This window comes from Nylanderia fulva, unplaced genomic scaffold (genome assembly GCF_048542155.1).
Source record: "Nylanderia fulva isolate GAGA-0341 unplaced genomic scaffold, ASM4854215v1 Scaffold38, whole genome shotgun sequence".
NCBI classification, from domain to species: domain Eukaryota; kingdom Metazoa; phylum Arthropoda; class Insecta; order Hymenoptera; family Formicidae; genus Nylanderia; species Nylanderia fulva.
The window spans coordinates 371,178-389,217 of NW_028190455.1; the positions used below are offsets into that span (position 1 = coordinate 371,178).

At 34.8% G+C, this 18,040-nt stretch overlaps 1 protein-coding gene across 3 annotated transcripts in view; it reads right to left on the reverse strand.

Moving 5' to 3' along the window:
• Cda5 (Chitin deacetylase-like 5) overlaps nucleotides 1-17,876 on the reverse strand; it is a 60,244-nt gene extending 42,368 nt beyond the window's left edge. The window contains exon 1 of one of the 3 annotated variants that reach the window (XM_029301823.2): nucleotides 17,378-17,874. In XM_029301823.2, the coding sequence (XP_029157656.1) occupies nucleotides 17,378-17,429 (52 nt within the window). In that variant the 5' untranslated portion in view covers nucleotides 17,430-17,874. Of the gene's footprint in view, nucleotides 1-17,377 lie in introns of all 3 variants that reach the window. The other 2 variants (XM_029301817.2, XM_029301830.2) reach the window with 2 other exon arrangements.
• Nucleotides 17,877-18,040: the final 164 nt, after the last annotated feature.

Genomic DNA, 18,040 nt, shown 5'->3' on the forward strand with positions numbered 1-18,040 from the left:
CTCCTTTCGCTTTACGACGCACCACACGGATTTGCATAGCGCATTGCACACCCACCGTGTAGCCTTAAAATTGATTCGATGCAAATAACGTAAAGACACAAATTATTTAAAGATATAGAAATATTTATATATTATAATCAAATATTTCATTACCAATATTTTATATGAGGTTATTCTTATATAATGTGAATCAATTTTATGCAGACTGCGTGAGCAAGCAAAGTGAATATCATTACCTCCAAATTTATTTTTCAAAATAGATTTTTGTTTCCTGCTTTTCCTCAATCACGCCTGAATTGCGAGTTGATTTAAAGCGAATATTATTACCATATATAGCGAATTCCTTGATCTCTGAGAAATGCTATCTCTGTATAAAATCACGTTCTTGAACTTTAGGTACACATATCTTTTCAGAGTTAATAAGTCAATCTTTTGAGGTGAAAATAGTATTCCCATGATATGGTATTCTAATTATGCTGTAAAATCCGATTTTATAATAATAATGAATGCAAGAAATCCCCGTAATTAATTCAAAAAATTTGCTTTTAAATTCAAAAGATTATGCAATAATATTAACCAATCGAAATAAAATACAGTATCGAAGAAAAAGGAATCAAGTCGATAGATCAAGCGAGAGAAAGGAAAAGTGCATCCACCTACATGAAACCGATAAGTTTATCTCTGCGACTTATTACCGTGAGCCTTCCTAACCATTCTAAGTATTCTGATGAAAATCTCCTTTCATTCGAGAAACACGGAGAACCGTCCCGGATAAGAATTGAAGTTGGATCGGCGGCGTAACGTCGTAAGAAAAACAAGCTCGCCGTAGTTACGCGTAGAGTACACGGTTTTTAACGCGGCCTTATATACTATTACGGGCAGGGACTTTCCGTGGGAGTGTGAGCGATCGGTCCCACGGAACGATCAAGGTTTTACGTTACCGATCGTGAACAACCGCGAGAAAGGAGCGCTCTTAGTCCCGCGGGGCGCACTCTCGGTCTCATAATGTTTTTCTTTTCATTTTTTCCCCTATTTTTCTTTTTTTCTTCGGTCGCAAAACTATCGCGGAGATAAGATCGTGATCTTGGGTCCACGAGCGTAAGAAAATAACGGCTTGTCGATTTATTCCGGAACGTGTGAACGCGTGAGAGAGCCACGCTGACTTGCACGATTATAAAGCCGCGGTCACCGATCGATCAGTTTTCCATTCCACAATTTGATCTTTTCTCTCCATCCCTTTCTCTCTCTTTCTCTTACAATTTTTCACGTTGCAGGATGAATCATGATAATTGCGACACGAGAGTGTAGGCGAGAAAATATTGCTCGCAGGAAGCTCATTATTGTCGGTAAATAATGTAAAATCAGTCAAAGAAATGGCAATTGTTCATTTAATGGGCAACGAAATAATTGAAAATTGACAGTAATGCAGTGATTAAAGTGGCAGTGGCCGGACCGCAATCATTTATTTCGAACGTAATAAGAACGTAACGAGAATGTAGGTGGTTTAATACGGATACCGCGCTGCAACAGATCTCGGTGACGAAACAACTAGGCGTCGCGATCGACCATCGAGCGAAGGTTACAGCGAGAAACGAAAGAAGATAAAGAAACGATCGATGTTATCGCACTTTCGTATATATTTATATCGCGCGATTCGAGCATAATAATAGCGCTACTTTCGACTCGCGGCCGGGATAATTGCTTTTCGCGGAACGCCCGTGAACCGAGGTCGTCGGGAAAAAAAACATGGAGATTAAATCGACGAAAAGGAGAGCACGCGTACGAACAGCCGGATAAGATCTAATTGAGGCTGCTGAATTGACCGTCCTGTTACACAATCGTGGAATTGTCGACGGGCGCGCCCGCAAGCATCCGGAAGTGGGGTCGGTCGATTCAGTTTCGTTTTGTCGACGAAGGTCGTTCGGGCTTCATTTCTACAGCTGTCACCGTGCTAATCGGAAATTAATAGATCAGGGTGTCCAGCAGATTCAATGAAAAAAATTCCCTCACTTTTTCAGATTTTCCAAGACCAGAAATTCATTTTTTCCCTCACTTTTTAGTATTATTTTTTCCAAACATAAATTTTAAATGTTAAATCATGAAATCTTTGAGATATTTTTGTCAACAACGAAAAAGTTCAGAAATTAAAACACAAATTTAAATCAATTATACTATCTGCATTATGTACAATAATCGAAACAAACATGTCATTATAAACTATTTAAATAATCATCTTTTTTATTTATATTATATCAAATTTGTTAGTTTTATCTCTATTAAACACATTAAAATAAAATAACACGACGATCAAAATATAAATTAACGAACACGCTGTAGATGAATAGATTTTTAACAATACAGAAAATTAGCGTGCTGGAAGTCAAGGAAAAGTTTATATTTATTTAATAAAAAATTTCCAATTATTGAGACAAATGTAGAATAATGTGAAAAAATCCAGATAAATAGTAAAATTTCTTGGCTTTTCCCTGACAATTCCAGATATATAAAATTCCCTGACGAAACGATTAAAAAGATCGCGAGACAGCGCAAACTTGAAGGCGCTAAGGACTAAGCGTGTCTCGAAAGAAATTTCTTCATTTGACAAGGATAAACTGTTAATTGTATTAAAATTCGCAGATTTCTCTCAATAGATAAGACGATTGAGTCTATCTCTCTCTTGGTGCTCTTTTTGTTTCATATATATGTAGAATGATTTCATATATATATATAGAAAGAGGCTGCAGATTGTACAGAATGTCGCGACCTTGACGAAACGTAAAAATAACGCGAAAAAAGGAAGAGTCGACACGTAAATCTCACGCCTTGAAAAAGAGACGAGGTATTAGGCGAGCACCAGTGAGAAACTGAACGGCACCACGATTCCACGGTGATTTTGAAAACCAAGTTCTTTGACAGTCGAATATTCCCTCCTGCGCGTTCTCTTAAAGTTCCCGACAGTTCGTAGGAATGCAATAAAAGCAATGTAGAGGCGCCAGGACGCTCGTATCGTACACATTCGCAACTTATCCGCCACAATATTTCCGATATTTACAACCGCGACGAGATAAAATTCCAGAATCGCGAAAAAATCTGCATTCTTGGGGAAATAAGAAACCGGACTCCCGATATTTCGTCTCGAATTTTTTTTTATTTTATTCTCGATGTTGCTTCACTCTTTGGTCTGTTTTCGCGTCACAATACCACACTAAAGATTCAAATAGGTTTAAAAAAAAGACGAAAATATGCTATCTGTCGAATAAAATTGACCAACAAGTTGGAACAACCGGCCCCATATAAGGGAACTGAAGTAGAACAATTCATATTTAAGAGATTGAGAGAATTCGCGAAGTCACGTGCTTGTTATTTTTGACGTTCGTCCCGATTGTCACGAATAACAAGACCGCCTTGTTTCAAAAGAGACATATAGCTTCATTACAATTAATCCGATCCGATTGAATCGGACCTTGAATCTCTCGACGTAGGATGAATCCCGATAGGGTTCGTCGTAATTGAGCTCGGTCAATTAGAGCGTTGTGCCAATCTCCGATTATACCGTAAGTAAGTACATAAGTATACCTCAATTATTATTACGCATTATTCCTCTAGATTGTCCGGGGGATGACGAGGCGACAATAATATTTCTCTAACCGCATAATAATGCGAAATGTCCCTTTTCGAGCTTCCTCTCGTAATATGCTATAAATACTTCTGTTTTGAAATGTGCTAAATCAAGTAACGATATGTTTCAAATTCTTGAACAATTTAATTTAAATTCATATAGCATCTAATAAAACGTGAATCATATAAAAATTCCTTCAATTTATTACAAATTTTCGTATAGGATAACTGTATTATTACTATTATTACTAGTTTATACATAATCGAGTTCTTTTCACACACAAATGAAATCAAACGTAATAATGTGGTTAAATAAAAGGATAGACGATATAATTAAAATTGTGATTTTAATTATACAGATTTCTCGCTAGATATATATCCTGTTTCACAATTGAATGAAATTGCTCGTGTTCTTCTCATCAGAAGCAAAGGTTTTCTCGAATAATGTACTCCTGTTCATTTCGGATAATTCGCGATTCATCTTCAGCCAGAGATTTCTCAAGCAACGCAATCCATTTTGCAACTGCAATCTCACCAATTACTCTCTCAACAACCTTTTGCGCGTCTGTGATTCTCCTGGGTTGGGACGTTTTGATTACACGCCTAATAACCGACGCGCGAATCTCTAATGGCACACAACCGAAAGGTTCCACCCGCGCGAATTCAAAGACAATTACGCCAGTGATGAGTCTTTTCATTGAACGAGTAATGAAAATGAGGATAGAGCGATGATCTTCTGCTTCTAATTTCTAATGCGTTTTTAAAGATTTCTTTCGTAGAAAAAAAAGAAAACTGAAAGTATCGAGATGCTATTAAATTGAAACGTTTCCTACTGACGTTTGGCAATACATCACCACGTGTGCAAGAATATATAAAGTGGCACAAAAAACAAACGTTCGCCGTAATCGTTCTCGCGCACGTGCGAAAGTCGCATAAGTCAGATTTCGCTGTTCTCGGTGGAGGTGGACTGCCTACGGAAAAGGTGAAACTTCGTTTCTCGACTGCGTCGAGACGTTTTCGAGGGTATTCGTTTGGTTTACTCTTCTAGCGCGTCGACGCCGATCGATCGATCACGAAAATCGATATAGTCATTTCTTTATATTGAGACAAAATTACATAGTCATAGTTAAATTTGGTTTTCGATTAATCTTGTCAAATGTTTGACAGATCACGAATTTTATTAATCTGTAAATATGTATATATATGTGCTCTGAAGTAAAGTAAAAATTGGTAAATCGCTCAAAAAATATATCAGGGAATTACTTGGTTTTAATAGTTGTAAGAAATAGAAAGAGAGAAAAAATTTAAATAATTTGAATAATACCTTAACTTGTTATACTAAATATGTCTTTTGTTAATTGAGATACCGGATTAGTTTGAAAGTATTGTAGTATTGGACGAACTGCATTTTAGCACTTTCATATAACGTGATTTTACAAACTCAAACATCAAAATAAATAACTCACGTGATGTATAATTAATCCCGAACGGTATATGGAAGAGAAGTTAGATGATGTAATAAACCTAGGCTACGAAATTAAATCAATCGATGAAGCGTAAGAAGAGGCGAAGCCTCGCTTCTACTTCGTCGTGCATGTAAATTACGCGGCTGTAAATGCAAACCTGTAGCTTTTAAAAATATTTTATATACCGCTAACAAGGAGTTACATTTTTACGTGATGTATTAATTTCCCGCGTGACATAATCTCATGAATAATGCAAATATTAACATTCGCGACAGTAATTTCAGATTTAGCATAGCTAAAGTCAAAATGTCGATTTTGGTGTAAAATTATAGGAATCATCTATACTGAATTTTTAGTAGAAATTACTTCTTTTTCTGTTTCGTCCACTTCGTGTATTTCGATATTTTAATGTGTATCTGACAAACGTAGAAAATACGCGTCATAAACTTCGATGAGCAAATATGCAAAGGAGGTAAAGAGCTCGTCGAAGGAGAATGTGAAACCTCGTTTCTCGACGCGTCATGGTTTTGAGGACAGTAGAGAATGTGATGCAGAGCTCCACATATGTATACGTGTATACGTTTTTAACGTAAAACTTTTGTTTAATTAGACATTGATCGCGATATTAAATATCTTTGATAATTTCTAAGACAAGAAGAGGAAGAAATAGAATAAAAACCTAATTAAAACCCAATAAAAATTAATTTAATTTTTAGTTTATTAATAAATTCGTTATCTATAAAATTGTTTAAACTAATCGTTTTCGTGTTTTTGACAACGGAAACGCGTGATGTGAATTATAAAAATTAATTATAACAAATTTTATAAATTTTAAAAATGATTGTATGACGTGTATCAACTGTTCGACCTGCATTATCTTTTTGTTCTGATTTCAGAAATCAATAGAGTATTTCACGCAATGCATTCCGACTTTAATTGCAAGATGAAAATGTGCCTCTTTACATTGAAATATTCATGAGTTTGAAAAAAGAGCGAAGATATAAAGGTAATTTCGAGTATAAAAAACATATAATTTTACGCAATTAAATATTGCTACAAATTAATTGGTAACTTGCACGCAATTCAGCAACGCCTCTCTCGCGAAATCGAAAAGTTCGCTGTAAAGTAGATCTCGCGTTTAATGACGCTCAGAATCGTGATAGTTGGATATTAAATCATTATGCGCTGCCGAGTCTCTCTTTCTCGGCTGCAAGCGTGGGCGATGGCCCTTTCTGAAAAGGGATTTCTGACCTACGACACGAACCTCCGCCGGCTGGGGATCATCTGCCGAGGGCAGTAAACTCTCTTCGACGGTAAATCCAAGTAAGGGTTCGAAGGGTTTCAACCAGTGAATAGCCCCCCTTCGTACGTTTCTTTCATCCGTCTAATTTATGGTAATGAAAATGTGGTTAACGCGTACATAAAGATCATTATTATAAAACACGGCCCGACGCGATGTAATGTATGCGTTAATTTGTAACAAGCGCCGGATAAAATACACCGAGAGATCCTTCAATTCTTCGGCAACATTCGAACTTGTTTAGAATAGAAAGCAGTGTTTACTGTTATCTAAATAAAATTATATAGATGATTGGCGTCATCTCATTTTTATATGAATATAATAAAAATATGTATTATCTATATCTGCATCTTAAATGAAAAAAAGTATTACCTTTACTTAATTATCTAGAATAATTTTCAGATTTTGGTTTAGAATCATAGCACATAAAAATATTTAAATAGTAGAACTTAAACAATAAGCGATAAAAATGTATAAATAAAAATATGAATACATATATTTTAATATCGCTTTTATAATTTATATTTTTTTACTGTGTTTACATAAGCTGCCTTAAAAATTATTATCTAGAAAATTTTCTAGATGAATCACCATATAATTTTATCTAGATATATTTGAAAGAAAATCATCTTATTTAAGATGAATTTACATATTTTTATAATAATGATCTCATTTTTATCTAGCTAATTTTAAAATTATCTAAGCACAACACTGATAGAAATATTTGAAGAACACTTGTATATTCACTTATTGTTAGAATCAGTAGTTTCCAAAATTTAAATGAGAAAATTAAAAAAAAAAAGTATATTCGTTCTTTCATATTTTTGTCAAAATTTCTTTATTTTAACGCGTAAAAAAATCAATTTTATTTTTTTTCTATTTTTATCTCACATAATTACTTTTGATAATTATCTTAGACCATAAATAAATTTTTTATACAATTTTATTAAATTGTGAGTTGCATCTCGAAAATCAGTTAGTATCATGTACGTGATACAGAGAGAAAGAGAGAGTTATATTGTTTCACCTGTGTGTGTAAGAATAGCCGCAGGGCGCTGTTTCCCGCGGAATCAGGTATTGTAAACTCTTAAGGATAATAACCGCGCAACTCGCATTATTACCACATTCGGTATTAACAATTAGTTCTTTCCGAGCGAATAATGATCGTTTCAAATGGTTTACGACGTGGGCTGGGAAGCATATCGCCTCAGTCGCTTTCGTACGACCCGTGTGGCGGGAACGATTGATTATCTACGTATTCGCAACACGCTCGTAATGAGCGTTAATATATTACCGATATGCCGTCATTCATTGTGTTACTGAAGTCATGTTCCACAATCTCGTAAAGTAGTCGTAAGAATTTTTTATTCCTTCTATTAAAGCATTGCGTAAAGAAAGACGTTTGGTCTTTTATGTCATCCAAAATAATTAAAATTTCTCATTAACTCCCGACACAATAATACATCGTTTAATATATTAATGAATGTACAAAAAAAGTAATTATAATTTTCTTATGAAAAATTCTTGAAACATATATAATATACCTATATATCTTGAATTTTTTTACATTTTGATAGAGTATAATTAAAATATGCATTACAATATAATTACAAAATACTTTCTAATATTTCAAAAATATAATAAGTGAAAAAGAAATAAAATTAAAAGGAAAAAAAGAGTTGAATCTTTCGATATGTATATATAAAATATCTTAAAATGTCCTTTTGACGATAGACTCTTTGATCAATTTAGAGTGAATTTATCCTTAAAAAAAATATCACAATTAATAATTCTCGATTTATAAACCACTGAAAAAACAATTTTCATGAACTAAATAATTTCTAAAGAAATACATGTTAAAAAGCTCCACGAGATTCTTAGAATTTCTAAAAATGTACCCCAATATGATATAAATGAATGACAAAATAATATCCTTCAATAAATTTCAAATAAATTTTTAGTTCTTTAAAATTCTTATTTAAGACTCAATTGTGCAAAAATACATGATGTAAAAATAGAAAAATTATATAATATAAAAGTGACTTTTGTCACATACGAAATTTTTCATAAAAATAAATTGGTCTTTAAATTAACCGAAAAATTTATCATTGTAAAAAGCAGCCGGTTTTGGGAATATCTTATCACATTCCAGATTTTTAGTTTTTAAATACAAAAGTTGTTTTTAAAAAAATGAATATTTATAACTATACTATACGAGATAAATTTTGAATAGCACGAATATATACGCGCGTCGCTGAATTTTCACGAGCGTGCTCTGCGATTTTATATATTTTCTCGTTCACATGGCGAGTGTTCTCGGCGGGATGGGAAGTGACCAGTCGCCAGCCAAGGATAATGGACGGGCGAGCGAAGGAACCGATATCGGTGCATTGGATACGGTAAATTCTTCGGGTAATTGCTGGCGGGGCGAAACCTTACAGCGGGTGGATAAGACAAGCCACACGGGAACATAATACACTCACGTACGCGGTCCTTCAATTGCCACACAAAAGAACATTCTGTATGCCGACATGCGCGTGATCCTGTGGGATACCACGATAGCGAAAGAACATAAATTAAATTCGATGTAAAAATTACGCGACTGCACATAACTTGACGAGAATAGTGATACTAATTAACTGATTACAGTTTAAGATATTTATAAACAACACAACAATTTAAAAGTCTACTTTTAATTTTATCCTGAATCTATCTTTTTATCGTAATTTGAGACATTCTTATTTAGAGTAAAATTAGAAAATATTTTTTATAAAGTTGTTCCACATTTTTTTACCGAAATGTAATCTCTGATACGAGTAAGAAGTAAAAACCTGAGGAATTGAGAAACAGTTACTAGATTATTTCAAAATAATCGCTTTGTCCGTTCAATTTTCTTCTTGACTGTAGATATATCACATATTTTTTTAATACAATGCGGACCGCGAACATAATAAAGGAGATACCTGTAGGGCATAATGTACGTGCACCCTGCGGTAAATTCGCCCGGTAATTGCAACGCGTATATACGTGTGTGTGCGTTTACCGATGGACTACTCGGAGAAGGATAATAATAGCCAAGGAGTGCTTTCAGAGAGCGACATAAACGGATAAAGATTGAATGAAACGCGCCGTCGCGGTCCTTATTTCTCTTCATCGCGTATTATCTGTTTTCTCAACGCGGCGCAGATTGAAGTAAGAGAAACAAAGAAATAGAGAAAAAGAGATTTTATAATTTAATTCTCCACACATATATTGCTGCGTGATCATTGAATCATTGAATCATTCAATACCTAATTTGCTGTAGCTCATTTTTTCCACGTAATTTAATATGTATTTCTTTTGTATACTTTTCTCATTTAGAAACAAATAGCAGAATTACTAAACGTAACTAAATGTCTAAAATAAAAATCCACAGATATAAAGTATACCAAATTTTACGTTTTTTTCATTATATAAAAAATGATACTAATTATTTTATTTGTTTATATTTCTGCTTGAAGCCCGGAGCTTTTTTATAAAAAAAAGCTCTTAATTAGCAACGTACAAGAAAATATTTTAATATTCATGGAAAATGTTTTTTTATTCAAGAACGAAAAAAATTACAAAAGAATTTTTCGCATTTATGAATTTTTACATTTAAAAATTTTTTTAACAAATTTATTAGAAGCATTTTGAATTGTCTTCCATTTATTTTCAAATTCCTTATTTTTAATTTTCAAAATTATGTTTTAATCTCTATCAGAATTTTTAAAAGTTAAAATTTCAAGAACATTAAAATTCTTTTAAAATTAATTTTATCAATCATATTAAAATTCTAAAAATATGCAGAAGTACAAAATACAAATTTAAAAATTGAGCTGTTTTTTTTTTGTACACGCAAAGATATCTCCAGCAAATGGGTACATATCACGCAGTGAAGATATTCCGCCTTACGAATATTACGTTCATGTTCGATGTCCGGTGTCGTACTTTCCGAGTTAACGTTACGCGATCGTGCTCGCAGTAAATCTCCTTGGTAATTGCATCACGGCATAGCTGCGTGGGTGCTGATGGAATCTTGAGTGCAGGGCAATAGGCCAGGCACATTTTTCAAGAGCATAAAGCTGTAAGGGCTTGGTAACGACGAATGTAAAGGCTCATGTAACGATGTTAAATTTGTCTCTTTTTCTCTCTCTTAAATTTAATCAAATCCGTCGTTAATAACAGACGAAACTTTGCAAAACTAGCTTATTATTGCTTTGAAAATTATATTACTGCAAATTTTAAATTTTCCTTTTATGTAATCAATATTATTTATCTTTGTAAACTTTAAATTGAAATATAACTGTAATAAACTTTTAAAAATCTAATTAAAATTTATGTATGTTTAAGAAGTAAAAAAATCATTTTGATTTATATTTAAATTATTCGTAATCGCGATGCATATAAATTTCTCTTTCTTCTTCCTGCTATGTGCATATGCACTTAGAGAATTTCCATTGCAGAATAAACGCATAAACGAATAACCGCAATTCTCCACCCCCTGTTTCTCTCTTTTTCTCTGTCTCATTCCGAGTCGCGAATATTTATTTTTCCTCAACATGAGTCGAGAGTGTAATGATTTTTTTCATGTCGACGAATAAAACGGTTGAGGGCTGCTCGTAATGCAGGGTACATACATACATCGCCGGTAAATTCTCTTGATAATTGCAAAGCGGCGCTCTCGGAATCTCGGGGAAAAGATAATAGCCGAGAAAGAGAGAGAGAGAGAGAGAGAGAGAGAGAAATGTTTTTCAAACGCATTTCTCTCTCGTAAAATCTATTCGCGTGAGTACCTATCTAGAGAGACACGAGAATAACAGATCCAATAGGCCTCAAGATATCGATTTTATTACTTAGCGCGATCGTAGTTCCGTCTGGATCGTCCGGGAATATGGGGTATCCCTGCGTGTGGGTAGCGTTAAAGATCGTAATTTAACCGACTTAAAAAGCAATGATTTACGATTGCGCGCGCACATACATGCACATATGTGTGTAAGCAACGAACGTGGGCAGTTTGGATTGATCGATACGCGGTATGGTAAATTATATCAATTTTATTTATACAATAGCACTCTTCGCTGTCAAATACAGCAAGCGAAATTATTTACAGGGTGTCCTATAGGAAATTGCTGAAACTAATCAGCTGTCATTTTTTAATGCATGCAGTTATTGAGAAAACAAAAATTGTGTTATACGCATTAAAAATGACAGCTGATTATAGTTTTAGTAATTTCCTATGGGACACCTTATAAAGGCTCAACAAAGGTGCGAGAATTAATAATCCAGAGATTAAAATCGAATATCGATCAGAATTAATAAAAAAATGATTTAAGAAAATATTATAAATAACACGAATTTTTGCGTAATTTTATAAACCAAAAGGATTTATATGAATTTTTGAGGACGGGATATGTCTTTATTCACGTCGTCTTGAAGTGGCGCTATAATTCTTGGCTTTTAGAAAGGATAACGCGACCACTTTAAAGCGGTTGTATTACAATCTCTGCGAAGCCCTTGACGCCGAGATACGACAGCGACGTGTAAATTATGGGGCGTAGTCTGCATTCCGACTGCTAAATTACTTTGCTGATGCGAGCCGACGTTATATTGTCAAACGCCTACACGCCACATCAGATCCGTGAAATGGTTGTAACGCGACAAAGAAACGTCATATAATTATTATATAATCCTTCCTTTATGTATATATACGTGAACCTTATATCACTTTATGATAACTTCTGTATCTGTATTCTATTTTAAAAACAATAAATATATCAAAATATGCGTGATAATAAATATCGAAAAATATACATACCTTCTTTTAACATATAAATTAGTTTGAGAAATAAATCAACAAGTTTGTTATACATATAAACAGCATATTCGTCAAATATAAAAAGTAGAGAGTAATACTCATCATTAAACAAATTTTATTATGTCGCATCAACTTGCAGAGCAAAGAAGAAAAATAAATGTTTCAAGTAAAATCCATTTAATCACGCGTATTAATCACGCGATCAATGGATATTAACAATTCTGAAAATAAAGATGTATAAGATAATGTGGACAATAAAGAAGCAATGAAATGTCTTGGACGTAATTCAATCACAAAATCATTGACTCGTAAAACATTTTTATGTTCTCAATTAATCATTATAACACAGTCGACAATACAATCGAGTCAGCATTATGATGACATTTATAACTCACATTTATACGAATTACGTAATGTTCCGCTTATTGCGAGTATAAATTCCGATATTCAGCTGCCACTTCAATTAATCGGTGATTTATAATGAGAAGAGTACGCGTACTGCAACTATCGCGATCGACAAATTAATTTGAAAACTCGTTCTGTTAGCACGTGACCGGAGATATATATATATACATATATGTACTCTCTATTTCTATAAAGTAAATACCTTCTTTCCAAAGAGTAACGAGCAGGACGAATTCCAACGTATTCATTTCGTCACACTTTACGTTATCTCTTTCCATCTCGTATTTTCATCGGTGCAACATATGCATAGACGTTCGCAGAATTATTTTCCAGGTGGGAACATAATTAATTTTTTTTATTTTTGTTTTTTTCTTAATTTTTAAAAATTTAATTTTTTGTTATTTTTATTTTTTTATATGTTAAATGTGCAAATAAATTCAAGTGTCTATTCAAAAAGAGAGTAAATGCTTAATTTTTTTACTGATTCCAAGAGGGGTAAGTTCTTGCTCTCTCCCCTACAGATGCCCATGAACATGTGCGTATAATGTATTAGTCCTAATTCTTTATGCAAGAAGAAAAGACCCTCGTCTATCGGTCATTAATACGGTGACCATCTGTCCCTTATTTTAGAAAATAATTCTTTATTTCAAATAGTTGTTCTTTAGATTTATTCATTTTTTCAAAACTCAATTTTGTCCTTTACATTTTATTTAGCGTTTTAATATCTCATGTCATAGTATTAACATGAATTAGTGCGAAAACAATGGAACGTCTTATCTGGGAGAAACTAAGGATTTGTTTCAAACTATGTAAGATTACGTAAACTTTTAATAGTCAGAATTATTTTTTTTCGCTCGCCAATCTCCACTTTGCTCGCAAACATGTTTCCAAATCTACAGATTTGTTGAAACAAACTCTTCAAATTTGTCCTTTATTTTCTCTGAGAAAATATAGTCATCGTATTAATCCCGCGTGTCCGACACGGAAAAAAAGAATTAGCTATACCATAGCTAAATTTTAGCTGTCCATATATTACAAAATTAAATTTATCATGCCTAAATTTTAGCTATGGTAACTAATATTTTTTAGCCACAGTTTAACGGAGAATGTTATAGCTAAAAAATATTAGCTGTCATAGCTAAAATTTAGGCATGATAATTCAATTTTATGTGTAATATACGGACACCTAAAATTTAGCTAATTTTTTTTCCCTAGACGATTTAGAAGAGATTTAGAAAACTTGGGCGCGCGCACATAGATCTTCAGTCATGTGCCGTTGCACATCCGAGGATGCGCGGATCGCGCGCGATCAGCAATTTCTCCTTTCTTTATTATCTCATCTCGACGGCGGATACGCGCGCATCTTGCGAGACGAAAGACGTTCTTTACGTTCTGCCGGCTTGTTAACCGATGGGAACAGATTTCTGATTGCGTCTCCGCCGGCTGCTGAATGCTGCCTGCGCAGAGGTGCAACCGAGCACCTCTGGCGAATTTCGCAAGCGGATCATTTCCACGCCAAGCCCCGTTATCCACCGTGTTACCGAAATAATGTAGCACAATACCGTTAACATTCTCCTTTGTTCGAATCCGCGGCGTGGCGACCGTATATACGAAATCATATTCATCCTTTCGCGATGAATCCTATAACCTATCGAGGTCTTCGATCGCGAAGTTATTCTCATTGGTTACGCAAAAAATCCGGTTACTTTCGTCGATTCGAGAAGCGAGTCTGCGCGAAATTATATCGGAACGATATTACATCCGTCGACGAAATCGAATCGGTGTAATTTGTATGGAAATCTCTGATTATAAATAGAACGAATGAGAATGCGGGGAATTTCTGAGCGCGTCGACAAATATAATTCACGAAAAAATTTTACGAATCTATACGGAGATTTGTATTTTGGAATCCTCCGTTTGCGAGATATTCTACTGCTTCGACAGACTAAAAAATTATTTCGACGAAATAAAATTATTTATCGAAAAAAAATTATAAAAATTTACATCGTTTTTATCAAGATAAAGATTAATATACATGAGGAAAAATCTTTTATTTTATTAATAACTTTTTTATATAAATTCATCTATCAATTGAAGCTTCTATTAAATTAATTAAATATATATTATTTAATAATTTTGCAATTATTAATCTTATAACTGGAAGTCTCTCAATGTCGATTTCTTGATAGATGAATCGATTTCGTCGAAATAATTTTAATTCGCGGCAGCTGATGCAAAACTCCCCGGGGAGATCGAATACGATTCGCGATAGATTCGCAAAATTTCTCGATGAAATACATTTGCTCTGGCCGATTCTATCCAAGCTCGGTCAACGTCGCGGTAAAGTTTCGCAAATCGGTCGTTTCGCATGCGAAACCGACCTATACCGCGCAGTCGGATTGCAAAAGTTCTCTTCTCCTTCTCAAGCAGAAGAGAGGACACGACCCGCGGGAGATTCCTGCATTTAGAAACGTTAAATCATTGCCGCGTGTCGCGTTGGGAAGAAATATACTTCGCGGTTTAACTATGCATTGTGTGTACAGATTTAATTGCTTAGATTCTTCACTCGAGATGTCTTAAATCTCATTATCGCAGATCGACGGCCAGATAGTCATAACGATACGTTCATTCTTATATACCGTCTGACAGATATCCGGCAAGTAAAAAGACACATTAACGCAATGTTTATTCAATGAGACGTAACGTTAATTAATTTTTTTCTATGTTGTTCTGAATAGAAACTTTAAATTAACAAATTCAGAAAATATTTGACATAATATTTCAAAAATATTTTTACACAACATTCGAAAATATTGCATTATTCTCTCAGACAATGTCTTCAAAATATTTAAGAAAGGATTTTGCATATAAAAATCAAATCAATTGCAAATTGTTGAATTAGCGTTTCATATACCTATCATGGAAAAAAATTAACTACCATAGCTAAATTTTAGCTGTCCATATTACAATCTGAAATTTAGTTATCATGCTTAAATTTTAGCAATAATAAGTAATATTTTTAGCTATAGTTTAACGAAGAATTCTGTAGCTAAAAAATATTAGCTATTATAGCTAAAATTTAGGCATGATAATTAAATTTCATGTGTAATATAGAAACAGCTAAATTTAGCTAAAAGTAGATAATTTTTTTCCGTAATATTGCACAGATTTTTTTCTTAAAATTTACCCTGAAAATTATGATAATCGTGGAACAATAATATTGAAAGAAATTATAAGAATTTCTCTTATAAAATAATATTTACCACAATAAAATATATTAATATCTATACCACAATAAAATATGTTCGATTAATATGTACATAGTAAAATTTACTATGTGCATATAAATATTTTTTATTGTGATAAATATTAATTAGAGAAACTCTTATAAAAAATTCTTCCAATATCATATTGTCCCACGATATTACCATGCTTTTCAGAGCAAATTCTAAGAGAAAATTCTCTCTGTGTACGAATATCTTCGTGTATCAATAATTAAAATAATTTTTAAAGCAAACTTTAAGAAAATCATTTGCTCTTGGATTTGTGAAAAATATATTTGCGTGCATTTTTACTATCCCAATTAATACTTCATTCGAGTCAGTGCTTGCAATTTCTTAATATCTCACATATATAGAAATTCTTACCTTACACTCATTTTAGATAACAAAATTATATAATTGCAAATGCATTCGCGCATTCCAGCACGCAGTACAGTGCCCCGATACATTCGAATCGAAAGTTATTAAATGATATACCCTACTTAAACGAATACTCGATAATTCCTTCGCGCGCGTTTAATGCTTCGATTTTCTACGGAAAGATATTCCGCAAATATTTACTGTCAAATATAATGAAACCGCGCGATGTCTATCAGTTATATATTATTATTGGAGCGAGTCTCGGGCATCGAAAGAATTAGACGCGCACGAGAGAGCGTGCTTAAGTTTCAAAACTTACCCGTGCATTCTCATGCAGTGCGCAACGCTTGATCGCCCATGCAGGACATTCCCGTCGTCGAGAGACACCGAGAAGGGAATTTTTCAACGCGACGAACGCCGCTACCCTCGGGCGCACCCCGGGGGATCGACGGGCGCATTAGCTTGATTTCCGCGTGTGTGCCAGTTATCCAACGGCGCGTGCATTACGTAAACTGACATTTTCGCGGCTTAATGCGCGCGCGAACCACCGCGCATGCGCGACTCCAGCGACCTCGCTAGGTCTCTCGCGCGCCGCGCGAACGTGTCTTCGAGTCGAGATCAATCGATCAATAAGTCGATCGATCGACCCAACAGCGTCGCGAGAGTGCGCCATTTTTTTCTACCCCTAACCCCCTCGACCCTCTCGTCTACTTGCGATGTTCGCGATTAGCGTTAATTATAATTACGCGATATAAAACAATCGCGCACCAAATTCACGAATTTATTATTTCTATGGATTTATTTCATCAAATAAAATATATATCAATGCGATTCTATGTCAGGTCTTTGAATGCTGGCATAATTTTCAACAGGTTATTAACGTTTTTTTTGGCGTAGAATATATATTATTAATATTCAATATGTATATTAAATATTAATAACCCTACAGCACATACTATATATCCTGAAGACGTTCAAAAGATATTATGTAGGACTCGAATGTAGATTGTATTAATTAGGACAAAGTTGCACGCACTTTGCCACCCTCTTTGTCGGCGCCGAAAAGGCGACGAAGAAGTGCGAATTGAAATTGCAAAAGAAGCCGACTCACCGACTCTCGACACGACCGCTAGAATCAGCAACACGCTGCTCACGATTATCATCTTCCCTCCTGGTTGACGGATGGCCGCTGACGAAGGAATTCACAATCGGGACGCTGATTCCCGTAGGATGACGAGCGGGCGATGTTACTCTCTCCTCTTCGTCCGCGCGACTCCACACTTCTGCACTCCGGAACGAACTGAATTGGCGCGCTTTTTCTTTCGGCGCGAAATTCAAACTCGGTCCGCGCTCGAATTCGGGGATCGGCTCTCGCACTTTGCGAATCTATTTTTCTTTTTTTTTCTTCTTCTTTTTTTTGCAAAACGCGATGCGCCTACGAAAGCCGCAGTGCAGCGCCGTTATTAAAGGAGCCGCGAATGCGCCATGAACGTTCGCAGAGCATATGCTACGGTCACGAGGAGAGAAAGGTGACTGCGGGTATACCACAGGCGTGCTCGATACCTCTCCTGTCTTCTTGGCATAGTCACCTTTCTAGCCGAGCGCGGCAACAAAGAAGGGAGTCTTGGTGCCGCACCACCACCGCGTATCGCCCACTACCTCGGTCGAACGTTCACGATCACCAGGAACGGAGTGGGGAACTGCTCGGGTGGTGGACGCTGGACGCTCGAAATCCGCCTTCCTGGAGTTTTTTTTCACCTCTCCGTCGCACATT